The sequence below is a fragment of the Pseudophryne corroboree genome, chromosome 5 (genome assembly GCF_028390025.1).
Source record: "Pseudophryne corroboree isolate aPseCor3 chromosome 5, aPseCor3.hap2, whole genome shotgun sequence".
Taxonomy (NCBI): Eukaryota; Metazoa; Chordata; class Amphibia; order Anura; family Myobatrachidae; genus Pseudophryne; species Pseudophryne corroboree.
In genome coordinates this window covers 10757214-10774388 of record NC_086448.1, presented here as the reverse complement: position 1 = coordinate 10774388, position 17175 = coordinate 10757214, and the positions used below count along the sequence as shown (strand labels likewise).

The 17175-nt window shown below is 42.5% G+C and overlaps 1 protein-coding gene across 7 annotated transcripts in view; it reads right to left on the bottom strand.

Moving 5' to 3' along the window:
* The window catches only part of LOC134927086 (cytochrome P450 2F2-like), a 322012-nt gene extending 313904 nt beyond the window's left edge, over nt 1-8108 (bottom strand). For 4 of the 7 annotated variants that reach the window (XM_063921085.1, XM_063921092.1, XM_063921088.1 and 1 more), the window contains exon 1: nt 8013-8067. Coding sequence is in view for 1 of the 7 variants with exons in the window: in XM_063921090.1 (XP_063777160.1) it covers nt 8013-8093 (81 nt within the window). In the remaining 6 variants the exon portion in view is untranslated. Of the gene's footprint in view, nt 1-8012 lie in introns of all 7 variants that reach the window. The other 3 variants (XM_063921090.1, XM_063921087.1, XM_063921089.1) reach the window with 3 other exon arrangements.
* Between the last annotated feature and the right edge of the window lie 9067 nt (nt 8109-17175).

Here is a 17175-nt window from a genome sequence, read left to right as displayed (position 1 = left end):
AAGCGGCAATTTGAGGAAGGTGATAGTCGCTTCCCACATGTTATTGGGGTTGTGGATGGCACACATGTAGCTATTGTACCACCAAGACATAATGAAGAAATTTATAGAAACAGGAAACTGTTTCATTCTCTTAATGTAATGGTTGTTTGTGGGCCATCCCTCCAGATCCTGTCCCTGAATGCTAAGTTCCCGGGGAACTCCCATGATGCCCATGTCATTAGACAATCAGGGATATGGCAGAGATTAAGATCGATGGAAGGACAAGACATGTGGTTATTGGGTGAGTGTTTTTGGTTTTTTTCTTACAATAATATTTTAAATTTTAATATTCTAATTATTTTCTTTTCTTCTCATCAAACAGGAGACCGTGGATATCCTTGCACCCCCTGGCTCATGACTCCTTACAGTAAGCCCAGGCCAGGACCACAGACGGCATTTAACTCCGCGCTTACTGCCACTAGACAGCTGGTGGAGCGCACGATTGGTGTCCTTAAAGGCCGCTTTCGTGTGCTCCACCGCACTGGTGGCAACATCATGTATTCGCCGGAGATGGTAAGTAAAATTGTGGTCCTGTGCGCTATCCTACATAACATCGCTGTAAGGAGTCGCGTGGAGATTCCTCAAACAGAGGAATTGCCTGATGAGGAGCCAAGGGTTGGTTTGCGAGTCGGTGGGGGGAGTGTTTCCCGGAGGGGAAATCAAGTAAGGACACGCATTGTTCGTGATTATTTCAGGTAAAGTATTTTTATCAATAATTAATAAATTTATAACAAAGTCACTGTATGTTTATGTTCAGTTTGCTCTGATGTCATTTAGGTAGCTATTGAAAGCTCATAGTGTAATTGTTTTGGTGTGTGTGAATATATTATTAGTTGTTTCTGTAAATATTCTAACATGTTAACCTTACAATGTATTTTAATACATTTTGTTTTTTAAAAAAATATATATTTACGTTGCTAAATTGGTGTAATTACGTTTTTTTTTTCTTCATGTTTTCAATTCAAAATACACAACATATGATACTAAATGTTGTAAACTTTGTGACTGTGCAGCTGATTGTTCATGCCAAATGTGGTGAGTACACAGATTGTATCAAATATTTTAAAAAATGTGACTGTGTGTGTGTGTGTGTGTGTGTGTGTGTGTGTGTGTGTGTGTGTGTGTGTGTGTGTGTGTGTGTGGAATTGTGAGGGTAGGATTTTTCATTTTCATGTTCTTCCGCGACTGCGAATTTCCGCTTTAGCGAACTAACCCCATCTGCCCTTCACAGCACTGCAGAAAGCAATAAAGTTTATTTAGATGACAGCATAGATTTTACACCAATCACATGCGAACACACACTATAAATATAAGCCCATATATGGAAAACGCCATTGCCATGATGCGCGCAGCAGCATTCACGCGCCGCGAGCTGCGCATCTTAGTAGCAGTTATGGACCGCCGCGTAGGCCGCGCAGGGCCCTTTGTCCCAAACAGGGTAAAGCGCGAGGCCTACGCGGAGGTCCGCCGCTTGTTAAGGACCCGCGTCCGCAGCCGGAGGTCCGTGATCCAGCTCGAAAGACGCTGGAGCGACCTGCGCAGGCGTACGCCGGACTTGTTGGCGGAGCTGCGACAACAAATCCGGACCCTACGTGGGCGCAGTAAGTAACATTTCATTACATGACGGATTTTAAGCATAACCTTTGCATACTTTCACTAAGTGAGAGTGTGAAAATTAGCACACTTACAATAAACATGAGTGTGTGTGGGTAGGCCAAGCAGTACTGCATACCTCCCAAAATGACCCTCTCCAGGAGGGACAGAATACTCTGCTTCTGGACTTTTCACTTAATTTATGGAATAAAGGTGTTTCAGCACAGGTGATGGCAATCATAAATTAAGAGGGAAGTGCAGGAGCAGATCATTCTGTCCCTCCTGGAGAGGGGCATGTTGGGAGGTATGGTACTGACTGTATGTTGCTGTGCATAATTGCTACACAGGCTGACAACTGAACCCAATAACCTGCTCAGTGGATTTTTATTTAAAATGTGGATGGTTTTGAGAACTGGTGATGTTGGCTATATCAAACATTCAGATTCTATATATTATCTGATAGAAGCTGCTTAAGAAAGTTTATGTATAATATGATTGGTTGCTATGGGCAACATCACCAGTATAAACATTTTACTAACTTAGTAATGTTACCCCTGTCTCTTTAACATGGTTCAGAACAGAGTAATAGGAATATGCTGATCTTATAAATGTATATGTTAAAACCTAAATATTACATATGTCATTCTAGGGCGAGCACAACGGCAAGGTGCTGGTGCTGGGAGGCCACAACAGTCCCCTTCTCAAGCCCCATCCCCTTCTGTCTCCCCCTCCCCCTCTCAAGCCCACTCCCCCTCTCCAGCCCAATGCCCCTCTCCAGCCCAATCCTCCTCTCCAGCCCAACCCCCTTCTCCAGCCCAATCCCCCTCTCCAGCCACCTCACCCTCTCCAGCCACCTCACCCTCTTTTGCCCACACCCCCTCTCCAGCCACCTCACCCTCTTTTGCCCAATCCCCCTCTCCAGCCCAAACCCCCTCTCCAGCCACCTCACCCTCTTTTTCCCACTCCCCCTCTCCAGCCCAATCCCACTCTCTTTCCCACACCCCCTCTCCAGCCCAATCCCACTCTCTTTCCCAATCCCCCTCTCCAGCCCACTCCCCCTTTCCAGCCCACACCCCCTCTCCAGCCCAATCCCACTCTCTTTCCCAATTCCCCTCTCTGCCCCCCTCCCCCTCTGTGTCCCAAAAAACCACTCCACCACCCTCACCCTCTCATTCCCAAACCCCCTCTGTAAGGACCTCCCCCTTCCATCCTCTCACAGATTTAGACCCTCCTTCCCCCATCCTGCCTCCTTCCCCCATCCAGCACCCATCCCCCATCCAGCCAACCTCACCCATCCAGCCTCCATCCTCCAGCCAGACACCTTTGCCCCCAACAGAATGGGCAGCAGAGGCCCCAGAGCAAGTTGAGGGAGGTGGCCAAGTGGCAGACGAGAGTAAGTTCACACACATTCCTTATTTTTTTAATTAAAATAGAAAAAACACATTCAAATAAATGCAGTGTTGTACTGTGGACAATCTTTTGTCAAGGTTAAATGCTTGTCTTCTTCATCATGGTATGGATGATGCCTTCACATTTGTGTGCGGAACATTATATGTACAGTGTCTACATCTGGTTGATAATCACTATGTCGACAGGTTTTGCTGCACAACAGGGTTTGTATGTGATACATTATATGCAAAACATTTAGACCTGAGTGGTACTTTTTGTGTGGTTTTACTTTTACAATTGTGCTGGGGTATTGCAATATTTTCACCAAAAAGTCGCAGGAGTCACTTTGTTAGCCAGCCTAACGACACAATGATTTATGTTGTGAAAGTTACACTCACAAAATGCTTATTTGCTTTTTCAAAACCTGTTTGACCTTATTTATTTAGTAAGGCAGGCTTTCAGGGAGTGTGGGCATGCTAGGATATGTTGTCCTTCTGAAGATGTTAATATGCAGTGTGATGATGCAGGGCCAAACAGCACAAAAGACAAGTCTGCTTCACTCCAGATGTGAATGAAGGCCAGTATGGGGTTACATGTACTAATTTGGGGGTGTGATTCAAGATTGGATGTTGCCCATAGCAACCAAACACTTATAACTTTTCAGTTATTTAACACCTTCTAGAAGAATAGTTGAATGTGATTGGTTGCTATGGGCAACATCCCATCTTAAATATAACTCCCATCTTAGTAAATGTACATCATGGTGTGGTAGACTTTTACACATTGTAATTTTGCTATGACAAACATTGCTGAGTATGCTTGTGTGTTGGTATGCTACTGTTTTGTCATTTATACATCCATGATGTATATCATTTTATATGAAAGTGTGCTTTGTGGAATTGTGATGTATTAGGTAATGTGAGTTATGTTTTAAATTGCATTTTTACTCTGCATTTCAGATGGTGCCGTTGGAGATCCCACAAGCCTGGCAGGCATCGTTGGCCGGATGAAGGCGCATTTGGAGGCCATGTTGGCCGAAGTTGACAATTTGTCAAATTTAATTAAAAAAAAAATAATAATAATAATTTCAGTTTATATAAAACTTAAAAACAAGAAAAAAAATATGTTTACAAAATAAAAATATTTTTTGAACCGTTATGCGCTTGTGATGTTTTTAATGCTAAAAAATTAAAGCATATTGCAAAGCATAAATTGGTTACCTAACAAAAAAAACACAAACAAATTACGAGTATTAGTCTTATTTATTACATACAAATTAGGTTAGTTAGTAGCTTATTTTTAAAATAAACATGTAAACACACATTCACACACTAAACATCCACTCACAATTATGCTATTTACATTTATGTCAGGCACAGTTTACACATCTCTTGCACTTCTTTAAAAACAAACATGGTAATGTCCAATTATGCCTACAAAGTGTTCTTCAGGTATTCTTTGCAGACTTAATTGGTCATGCACACAATCAATCATTACACTAATTGGAATTTTAATTGAGGGACGCTTGCTGAGTTTGAATTGCAAGGTGTCATCTAAATTATGGGAAAAAAACCATTGCTGTGCGTTTGTTTGCAAAAACCTTAGCACATTTATGAGAAATGCGTAAATCTACGATGAGATCGTTTTTTTACAATGAGGTGTGTGCGTATGCGATGGATTCGCATTAATGTGTTGTGATTTGGCATACGCCTACTTTGTGTAGTACTGCGTACGAAATAGCAAATGTACGTTGGGGGCGGATGTTCGCAATTTTACAACATAATCGCAACTTTGCGAATATGTTGTGCGAACGAAAAACATAGCGAACAACTCGGAATTACCCCCATTAATGGATCATCTCTCACGGGTTCAGTATGGTATGCCAATGGCCGGGCTCCCGGCGGCCAGCATACCAGCGCCGGGAGCCCGACCACCGGCTTACCGACAGTGTGGCGGGCGCAAATGAGCCCCTTGCGGGCTCGCTGCGCTCGCCACGCTGTTTTATTCTCCCTCCAGGGGGGTCATGGACCCCCACGAGGGAGAATAAGTGTCGGTATACCGGCTGTCGGGATCCCAGCGCTGGTATACTGTGCGCCGGGATCCCGTCAGTCGGCATACTGAAGACCACCCATCTCTCACCTATAGGGTCCATCTACCTCTCACTTATAGTGTCAGGTATGGTTGAATTAGATTTGTGAGTACATTTTAATAGTGATCTGTATATCAGAATTGCTACTTAATAGTGTCTGGTCCCTGAGAATGACTCAAGGGTTGAAATAACCTCTGTATATCTGGTTTGATTTCTCAAAGTCTCTCACTTATCAGTATCAGATCTCACCAAGTCTTAAACAAAAGTTGAGTAACTATGAATTTTCTCCCTTCCCCTTTAAATATTTCTTCCTTTATTTTGATGAAAATTACAATCCCTCATTAAGTATAGTATAAAGCATGCTAATACCCTCTCTATCTAAAGATATTGCACTCAATATAACCTCCTTATTTTGTCCATTCATCTAGACAATGGTTATTTGGTAGGAGTTGAGTATACAGGTATATGCAATTATATATATATATGCAATTATGTATATATTGTTGTCTGATGTTTATACTAAACATTTCAATTGTAGGCCATATCGGGTAACTAAAATACTTAATGTTATTCAGATATTAAAGAATTCATCATACATGTGTCATGCATGATAAAATCACCAAAAGCACATCTATTTTTGCACAGGTATATGATTAACCGTGTGTGTATCTATCCCGTTATATTCGGGAGTCCTCTAAACACTATACGTGGTCTGTCCGCTGGGTCTAGTATTATGTTATATTAGAAATATAGCAGGTGTCATGCAGGATATGGTAACATTATGCAAAATCTAATCACTGGATCTATTATTAGAGATATAGCAAGTGTTACGCAGGGTCAGTTTGTACAATAATTAGATGTTATCTGATTGTAGTGTCTATAAATATATAATGACACTATATAGTCAAGAATCCCCCACTATATCAAATAGTTACATAGTCAGACATAACTATGCGGTTAATGCAGGATCATGTATGTGTTCTATTTAGACATGTAGCACATGTTTTGTATAATCCAAATCCAATATCTGTTGCTACAATATATTGCGCCTACACAAACACTGTATATCTACGGATCTCCCGCTATATTGGGTGGTTGTATAACCGAGCACAAATGTATACACGTATTTTCCAGGATCATAAGGTCATAGTAGGAGAGATCCTTTATTTTGGATCTTTCAGTGTAATAGAATGTCCCACTATCCAAATGTGTATGAGCAATCTTATATTCACATTCTACTGAGTAATCTAGGATCGCTACTGTGGAGACAATGATTGCCCTAGGGTTTCGTTATATCGCTCTGCCAAAGTATAGTTTTATATTAATGTACGATCTCTATTAAAATAGTGAGTATAATTAATGCAATTTATATATATAGTAGGACATGAGAGACAGATACGTTGGATGCTCAGATCCTACGTACGTTTCGCATTTGCTTCGTCACGGTAACCTGAGGCAGCGGGTGTGGTATCCTTTTATTCTGTCCGCTGCCAATTGGTTCATCCTGCAGGTCATTCAAATTTGGTGACGTACTGAAGTCCGTTGGAGCTGCTCGTATCTCTATGTAATTGATTTCAGCCCCGCATCTCATTATGTAATTAGAGTGTATATCTTGAATAATTAAGTTCCTATACAGGCAGTATATGTTTATATTGTCACAATAATTATGTGATACTGAGAGCATTCATCTCATCAATTTATACTATCTGTGAATAAACAATTTTTATTTTTATTTTTTGTGTATACTGTAGGTGATAATTACTTTTTAGTGTTTATATATATATATATATATATATATATATATGTGTGTGTGTGTGTGTTAATCTTCTAATGCAGTTGTATACTACTCATACGAGTATTAATTAGTAAATATTGATTATGAATTATAACACAGCTTTAAAAATATCCGTAAGAGAAGTACCTTAATTTGCACCTTATTGTAAATGTTATAGGGATAGGGAACCAATTGGTATTATTTGAAACCATATACACAGAGTGTATTAGTTATAAAGAGATTTTAATAGAGATTTTTATTATTAGTGTATTTATTTCTAGGTGTGTCTTATCTCATATATCATCAAGAAACTCCTGCTCGTGAATATGTACACTATTGATTTATTGTTATTTACATGCTATCATTGTAATTCAGTGTAATTTCTATTAATAATATATTCTTGTCATTCAGTAATATATTCATATCATCTAATAATAATGCATTGCCACTAATCATGGTTTACATTAGGTATTGTATGTGACAAATTGTAAAGTAATTATTAAAACTTATGTGTACATAAATATCCTTAAAAAGAGAAAAGAAAGAAATCACTATTATGTGTATATAACTAAATTAAATGTGAAAAAATAAAATAATAAATGCTATGACTTGCATAAGAAAAATTGGTCTTAATAAATACTTATTTATGTATGTGTGTGTCTCTAATTCTTGACATGAGATAGTGTAAAAGTCCTGTGTATTCCAATGTGACTTAAGATCTACAGTATGGTGCTTTCTGCACATAGTGTACCATTTGCATTGTGAGTATATAATATAAATATATATATAAATATATAAGGGAAGGATCTGAAGAGACCAAGAGTCCTGTAAACACATTGTACAAAGAGACATCATTAATGGTATTTCAGACCGTACTCTATATTAAAACCTTGCTGTGTATTGTGACAGGTTATGTGTATGTATAAGGAACCCCAAACGGCTGGTGATGCAATAACTGCGCAAGCCAGCACCGCAGGGAACCCACCATCGCTCGGCTGTGGCAGCCATTGTTTATTGATAAATCATCCTACAGTATTGCCGTAATTAGTGGAAATGGGAAATCCTTTCTTAAGGACCACGGTCATTAATAGGTTCGTAAATCTCCTTGAAATGAAATCTCTCACTGACCTGTAAATCTGGTGCCTCCACTTGTCCTCTCTTCAGCCAGACAACTGTCCTCAGGTTTATAAACCAAGAGCCAATACACATGTTCTCTGTGTACCAGGACTATGTGTTTTGGATGGGACCCAGTTCCCATAAACATTAAGCTTACACCAAATCCTTTAGTCATTTTTGCTAATACATTTATTTTTTTATAGACTCCAGGAGGCTGGGAGGTTGGGAAGAAGGGTGGAGCTGCTGCAAGTCTCACCGGTGACTGTGACGCGTGAGGGGTGTCAGGTGTGCAGTACAGATGAGCCCCAATAAATGCAGTCTGCGCACGCACCACACTACTGTATGCAACATGTATACAGTCATGGACGGAGACTACGAGAGCGGTGGTCTTCCTTTTCTGCATGTCCAGACCTCCTCATCCATGAGATGGGAGCTGTGTTCAGATTAGAGATGCGCGGCAGACACTTTTCGGGATTTGTGTTTTGGTTTTGGATCTGGATCCTCGCTTTTGTTTTGGATCTGGATTGGTTTTGCCAAAAACAACCTTTTGGGTTTCGGTTGTGGTTTTGGATCTGGATATTTGAAACCTTCCCCCAAAAAAACAGCTAAAATCACAGAATTTGGGGGTAATTTTGATCCTACGGTATTATTAACCTCAATAACATTCATTTCCACTCATTTCCAGTCTATTCTGAACACCTCACACCTCACAATATTGTTTTTAGGCCAAAAGGTTGCACCGAGGTGGCTGTATGACTAAGCTAAGCGACACAAGTGTTTGGTGCAAACATCTGGCCCATCTAGGAGTGTCACTGCAGTGTCAGACAGGATGGCACTGTTCAAAAACTAGGCCCCAAACAGCACATCATGCAAAGAAGAAAAAGAGGTGCAAGATGGAATTGTCTTGGGACCTCCCACCCACCCTTATGTTGTATAAACAGGACATGCACAGTTTAATAAACCCATCATTTCAGCGATAGGTGGTCCCCCTGGAAAAAGCTCGCCAAGTTCTCCGAATCATATCTAGCAACAAACATACCACCTCCATATTTGAGGACTTTTCACATTATGAGAAGAGGCAAGAGGAAGAGGACAGTGTCAAGAAGGTGATTAAAAATTAGAGAGGCACACGCAATCAGGAACAACACACAGGTTATCACCTCCACTCCTATATTGGTGTGGAACAGAAAGGGCTTCAACCAAGCAAATATATGCAAAAACAGTAAATCTCAAACCCGCGCTCCAACTCAATAGTGCTGCGGCTCCGGCTGGAATAGTCAACTCCACTCCAAGAAAGTCCACAATAAAAGTTCACAATTTGCAGATGCGTGCCCCTTCTGGAATAACTCGGGATGTCTGACCACAGGAAATCTTCCAACTTTCTTACAGTCTTTAAATCAAAAATGGTTTATCTCCAGAATATTATCTCCCCTTGTCCATATCCCTCAAACAGAACAAAAATGGGGGATAACAGTGAAGTACAGTTCATTAAGATAATACAATAAAACAGCTCCAATCAAATAAATCCTAATGACACATCCACCACAATTCTAGGTCAAGGTGTGCGTACCAAAATTAGAGGGGTGGCATAAGATGCCCACCCAATAGTGCTCGTATAACGTTACTTAGGTACCTCCCGGGTTATCAGCACCTTTTTACCGCTGGCCAGGCACCTTCATTCACGTAGTTGGTCTGAAATTAGTCTGTCCTAGATACCGCCAATGCGTTTCTGCTCCTTAGATCCTTTTTCAAGGTGTGTGGTGGACTGAACACTTCCTGGGTATTTAAACCCTTAGAAGTGGTATCATTGGTCCAGACTGCTCAGACCTTAATTAATCCATATTACTATATATTTTCCTAAAAAGCCACTTACATTTATTAATATATATATATACAGAAAATCACTTTATGCATCCACAAATTCAATATGTAAGTTTAAACAGGTTAAATAAGTTTAAAACCGCTTGTGCGTTCCACCTGGAACGCACGCTCCTCCCTTCCACTTCTGCCCTTTCTTTCTGGCGGCGGAAGTGTGCCCTCCAGCTTCCTTCTCCTGGAGCGCATGAACCTCATGCGGTCCAAAGCTAAATCCGGAAGTAGCAGTGATAGCGGCTTTACACGTGGAACGCAAAGTCTCCTGTGCGTTCTACCATGTTCTTCCTCCCTTGGAACCACACATTGAACCACCCTTAATGGGGACATATCATAGTATGGGGTGCTTCAAACTTGTTAAAAAGATCATATATAGTATGCAATCATTAGGGGTACTTAAAATATGTTAGAGAGATCAAATATATTTTACAATAATTTAGAATGGTTACAAATATTATACTATCATTTAAGAAGAATGTCATAAAACTATTTTGTATATTTGTTAAAACACCCCTAATGGGACACAATTACCATCTAGGTATATAAATATTCCTACTTAAAAATGTATCATCCTTCTATAAGGTGCTTTGTGCATGCTGAAAGAAATATCTTATATTACATAAATAGTTGAGATACAGTAATTACCATAAAAAAGATATTTTCATATAAAATACTTATAAGAAGCTTATTACTTTTATAGAAGACAATGTAAATTAATAACCTTAAAAGCTAAAACAAATTAAAGAAACCATTTCAGTTCGAAATCTAAATTAAGTCCTTTAGGTGCTAAAGTTCCCATATTAAAAATCCATTTCATCTCAGTTTGTGCAATCGTTCCTAATGTTTACCCAGCAGGGTCATACATAAGGAGACCAGCACACCACCAAGTAGCAAAAAGTGAAAAAAGCATTTAATATTTTAGCAGCAATAAAAAAAATTGTTATTGGTACTCATCAAAGTTCGCTGAAAAGAGTCCATAATACATCATAACAGCCATCCCAACGGCCCGTTTCGGTTGTCACACCTTCATCATGGGGTAGCTGACCCCATGATGAAGGTGTGACAACCGAAACGGGCCGTTGGGATGGCTGTTATGATGTATTATGGACTCTTTTCTGCGAACTTTGATGAGTACCAATAACAATTTTTTTCAAAAAGCCTGATAATGCTGCTAAAATATTAAATGCTTTTTTCACTTTTTGCTACTTGGTGGTGTGCTGGTCTCCTTATGTATGACCCTGCTGGGTAAACATTAGGAACGATTGTATTATTAGGAATTGACACGGCACCCTTGGATTTCATTTAAGTGTGTGCGCTTCATTTCTGGACTTTATCTCAGTTTGTGCCAAATTCTCCTCTATATTACGCTTACGCCAATGACTATGGGCCAATTTTATACCAATCACTTTCTTTAACTCTAAGAGATTGTTTTTATGTACTTCCCTGAAATGTTTGGAAACTGAATGATTTTCATATCCTTTTTGATGTTTCGGATGTGCACTGACCAACGTTCTTTCAACGGTCTAGAGGTGCATCCAATATACTGTAGACCGCAACTACATTTAATTACACAATTTTTAGTTATACAAGTTATAAAATCATTAATAGTATATACCGTCTCTGTCATAGATTTAAAATCTTCAATTTTTCTGGACTGATAAGTGTATGTTCTGTACGTCTGACATAAATCGCACCTATGACATCCTTTGGTTTTTATTCGTCCTGATTTTTTGGGTAGAATGGCACTTTTAACTAATTTCTGTCTTAAATTAGGATCTTTTCCGTAAATAAATTTGGGATTCTGTGTTATAAATGTTTCTAAAACGCAGTCTCTTCTTAATAAATGCCAATGTTTCCTTATAATGGCCTCAACTTCCTTATGTTGCCCATTATATGTTGTAATAAAAGGTAAGACTATATCTCTATTTTCTTCTCTTACTCTTATTTTGAGAAGATCAGCCCTATCCAGTTGCTGAATTTCCTCAATATGTTTATTTATCTGATGTCCATTATAGCCCTTAGATACAAATTTGTTCTTCAGGATTTCAGATTGTGATCTAAAGACATCCACATCCGTGCAATTTTTCCTCATTCTTCTTTGGCGGGAAAGAAAGGCAGGTTACCTGTTTTTAGGTCATAGCCAGATGTTTATTGGTTATTTTGGGTTTGTTCGGTGTGCTCAACTTTGTTGACTGTATGCATCTGCTGTATCACCCGGTCGGGGACAGTAACACCACCCGGACGGGTGGGTAGTCAAGGAAGAAGGTTGAGTGGATACCGTTTGTTGTTAGGTTGAGTGTTAAGTTGGTAAGGTTTTACGTGTGGGGGGTGGGGGGGGGGGGGTAGAAGTTAGCAGTTCTTTCTTGGCCACCATTAATTAAACCTTTATTTCAGCATTTAATTTAGAGTCATTAATAAATCAGCTAACAATTTCTGCCAAATCTATGTCTCTGAGTCAGCAGCTAGGATGTTTACTGTGTTGGGCATTCCTTTGTGGTTACAGGGAGTTGGCTAATCAGACACATATGTAGCGTATTATGGGGTGTGTTGCTGAAAGTGATTGTCTATAGAGCTGTGGAACAGCTCACATTGGGGGCCACACTCAAACAGATGACCTGTTCCTTAAATAGGGCTGGTGAACGTTTGAATGGTACGACCGATGGTGGCATCTAAAGATGCACAAAGCATGACTGCAGCATCTGTAGACACTGACAGGGGGCGCCTCAGTCCTTGCATATGAGGATGCACGGATGTACACATGGAATGGCATAAAACAAGATTTTACTTACCGGTAAATCTATTTCTCGTAGTCCGTAGTGGATGCTGGGGACTCCGTAAGGACCATGGGGAATAGACGGGCTCCGTAGGAGACTGGGCACTTTAATTAAGAATGTGGATTCTGGTGTGCTCTGGCTCCTCCCTCTATACCCCTCCTCCAGACCTCAGTTAGAGAAACTGTGCCCGGAAGAGCTGACAGTACAAGGAAAGGATTTTGGAATCCAGGGCAAGACTCATACCAGTCACACCAATCACACCGTATAACTTGTGATAAACATACCCAGTTAACAGTATGAACAACAACGGAGCATCAGATCACCCCTGATGCAACTATAACACAACCCTTATTTAAGCAATATCTATATACAAGTATTGCAGAAGAAGTCCGCACTTGGGACGGGCGCCCAGCATCCACTACGGACTACGAGAAATAGATTTACCGGTAAGTAAAATCTTATTTTCTCTAATGTCCTAGTGGATGCTGGAGACTCCGTAAGGACCATGGGGATTATACCAAAGCTCCCAAACGGGCGGGAGAGTGCGGATGACTCTGCAGCACCGAATGAGCAAACACAACATCCTCCTCAGCCAGGGTATCAAACTCGGCAAAGCTGTAATGCCGAGACCCCTCGGGCAGCCGCCCAAGAAGAGCCCACCTTCCTTGTGGAATGGGACTTAACTGATTTAGGCAGCGGCAATCCAGCCGCAGAATGAGCCTGCTGAATCGTGTTACAGATCCAGCGAGCAATAGTTTGCTTTGAAGCAGGCGCCCCAAGCTTGTTGGAAGCATACAGGATAAACAAAGATTCTGTTTTCCTGACCCTAGCCGTTCTGGCTACATAACCTTCAAAGCCCTGACTACATCAAGTAACTCGGTATCCTCCAAGTCAGTAGTAGCCACAGGCACCACAATAGGTTGGTTTATATGAAAGGATGAAACCACTATCGGCAGAAATTGTGGACGGGTCCGCAATTCTGCTCTATCCGCATGGAAAACCAGATAGGGGCTTTTATGTGACAAAGTCGCCAATTCTGACACACGCCTAGCCGAAGCCAAGGCTAGTAGCATGACCACCTTCCACGTGAGATATTTTAACTCCACGGTTTGAAGTGGCTCAAACCAGTGTGATTTCAGGAAACTCAACACCACGTTAAGATCCCAAGGTGCCACTGGAGGCACAAAAGGGGGCTGAATATGCAGCACTCCCTTTACAAACGTCTGAACTTCAGGCAGAGAAGCCAGTTCTTTTTGAAAGAAAATAGACAGGGCCGAAATCTGAACCTTAATGGAACCCAATTTAAGGCCCAAAGTCACTCCCGACTGTAGGAAGTGAAGGAAACGGCCCAGCTGGAATTCCTCTGTAGGGGCATTCCTGGCCTCACACCAAGCCACATATTTTTGCCATATACGGTGATAATGTCACATCCTTCCTAGCCTCTATCAGCGTAGGAATGACCTCATCCGGAATGCCTTTTTCTGCTAGGATCCGGTGTTCAACCGCCATACCGTCAACCGCAGCCACGGTAAGTCTTGGAACAGACAGGGCCCCTGTTGCACAAGTCCTGTCCTAGAGGCAGAGGCCACGGGTCCTCTGTGAGCATTTCTTGCAGTTCAGGGTCCAAGTCCTTCTTGGCCAATCCGGAACAAAGAGTATTGTTCTCACTCCTCTTTTCCTTATGATTCTCAGCACCTTGGGTATGAGAGGAAGAGGAGGAAATACATAGACCGACGGGAACACCCACGGTGTCACCAGTGCATCCACAGCTATCGCCTGAGGGTCTCTTGACCTGGCGCAATATCTCTGTAGCTTTTTGTTGAGGCGGTATGCCATCGTGTCCACCTGTGGCAGTTCCCACCGACTTGCAATCTGCATGAAGACTTCTCGATGAAGTCCCCACTCTCCCGGGTGGAGGTCGTGCCTGCTGAGGAAATCTGCTTCCCAGTTGTCCACTCCCGGAATGAACACTGCTGACAGTGCGCTTACGTGATTCTCCGCCCAGCGAAGAGTTCTGGTGGCTTCTACCATCGCCACCCTGCTCCTTGTGCCGCCTTGGCGGTTTACATGAGCCACTGCGGTGATACTGTCTGACTGAATCAGAACCGGTTGGTCGCGAAGCAGGGACTCCGCTTGACCTAGGGCGTTGTATATGGTCCTTAGTTCCAGGATGTTGATGTGAAGGCAAGACTCCTGACTTGACCACAGCCCTTGGAATTTTCTTCCCTGTGTGACTGCCCCCCACCCTCGGAAGCTTGCATCCGTGGTCACCAGGACCCAGCCCTGAATGCCGAATCTGCGACCTTCGAGAAGGTGAGCACTCTGCAGCCACCACAGGAGAGACACCCTGGCCCTGGGGGATAGGGTGATTAACCGATGCATCTGAAGATATGATCCGGACCACTTGTCCAGTAAGTCCCATTGGAAGGTCCTCGCATGGAACCTGCCGAAGGGAATGGCCTCGTATGATGCCACCAAGGACTCGAGTGCAGTGATGCACTGACACTAGAGATGTGCACTTGAAATTTTTCGGGTTTTGTGTTTTGGTTTTGGGTTCGGTTCCGCGGCCGTGTTTTGGGTTCGACCGCGTTTTGGCAAAACCTCACCGAATTTTTTTTGTCGGATTCGGGTGTGTTTTGGATTCGGGTGTTTTTTTTCAAAAAACACTAAAAAACAGCTTAAATCATAGAATTTGGGGGTCATTTTGATCCCAAAGTATTATTAACCTCAAAAACCATAATTTCCACTCATTTTCTGTCTATTCTGAATACCTCACACCTCACAATATTATTTTTAGTCCTAAAATTTGCACCGAGGTCGCTGGATGACTAAGCTAAGCGACCCTAGTGGCCGACACAAACACCTGGCCCATCTAGGAGTGGCACTGCAGTGTCACGCAGGATGGCCCTTCCAAAAAACACTCCCCAAACAGCACATGACGCAAAGAAAAAAGAGGCGCAATGAGGTAGCTGTGTGAGTAAGATAAGCGACCCTAGTGGCCGACACAAACACCTGGCCCATCTAGGAGTGGCACTGCAGTGTCACGCAGGATGGCCCTTCCAAAATACACTCCCCAAACAGCACATGACGCAAAGAAGAAAAAAAGAGGCGCAATGAGGTAGCTGTGTGAGTAAGCTAAGCGACCCTAGTGGCCGACACAAACACCTGGCCCATCTAGGAGTGGCACTGCAGTGTCACGCAGGATGGCCATTCCAAAAAACACTCCCCAAACAGCACATGACGCAAAGAAAAAAAGAGGCGCAATGAGGTAGCTGTGTGAGTAAGATAAGCGACCCTAGTGGCCGACACAAACACCTGGCCCATCTAGGAGTGGCACTGCAGTGTCACGCAGGATGGCCCTTCCAAAAAACACTCCCCAAACAGCACATGACGCAAATAAAAATGAAAGAAAAAAGAGGTGCAAGATGGAATTGTCCTTGGGCCCTCCCACCCACCCTTATGTTGTATAAACAGGACATGCACACTTTAACCAACCCATCATTTCAGTGACAGGGTCTGCCACACGACTGTGACTGAAATGACGGGTTGGTTTGGACCCCCACCAAAAAAGAAGCAATTAATCTCTCCTTGCACAAACTGGCTCTACAGAGGCAAGATGTCCACCTCATCATCATCCTCCGATATATCACCGTGTACATCCCGCTCCTCACAGATTATCAATTCGTCCCCACTGGAATCCACCATCTCAGCTCCCTGTGTACTTTGTGGAGGCAATTGCTGCTGGTCAATGTCTCCACGGAGGAATTGATTATAATTCATTTTAATGAACATCATCTTCTCCACATTTTCTGGAAGTAACCTCGTACGCCGATTGCTGACAAGGTGAGCGGCGGCACTAAACACTCTTTCGGAGTACACACTTGTGGGAGGGCAACTTAGGTAGAATAAAGCCAGTTTGTGCAAGGGCCTCCAAATTGCCTCTTTTTCCTGCCAGTATAAGTACGGACTGTCTGACGTGCCTGCTTGGATGCGGTCACTCATATAATCCTCCACCATTCTTTCAATGGGGAGAGAATCATATGCAGTGACAGTAGACGACATGTCCGTAATCGTTGTCAGGTCCTTCAGTCCGGACCAGATGTCAGCATCAGCAGTCGCTCCAGACTGCCCTGCATCACCGCCAGCGGGTGGGCTCGGAATTCTGAGCCTTTTCCTCGCACCCCCAGTTGCGGGAGAATGTGAAGGAGGAGTTGTTGACAGGTCGCGTTCCGCTTGACTTGACAATTTTGTCACCAGCAGGTCTTTGAACCCCAGCAGACTTGTGTCTGCCGGAAAGAGAGATCCAAGGTAGGTTTTAAATCTAGGATCGAGCACGGTGGCCAAAATGTAGTGCTCTGATTTCAACAGATTGACCACCCGTGAATCCTTGTTAAGCGAATTAAGGGCTCCATCCACAAGTCCCACATGCCTAGCGGAATCGCTCCCTTTTAGCTCCTCCTTCAATGCCTCCAGCTTCTTCTGCAAAAGCCTGATGAGGGGAATGACCTGACTCAGGCTGGCAGTGTCTG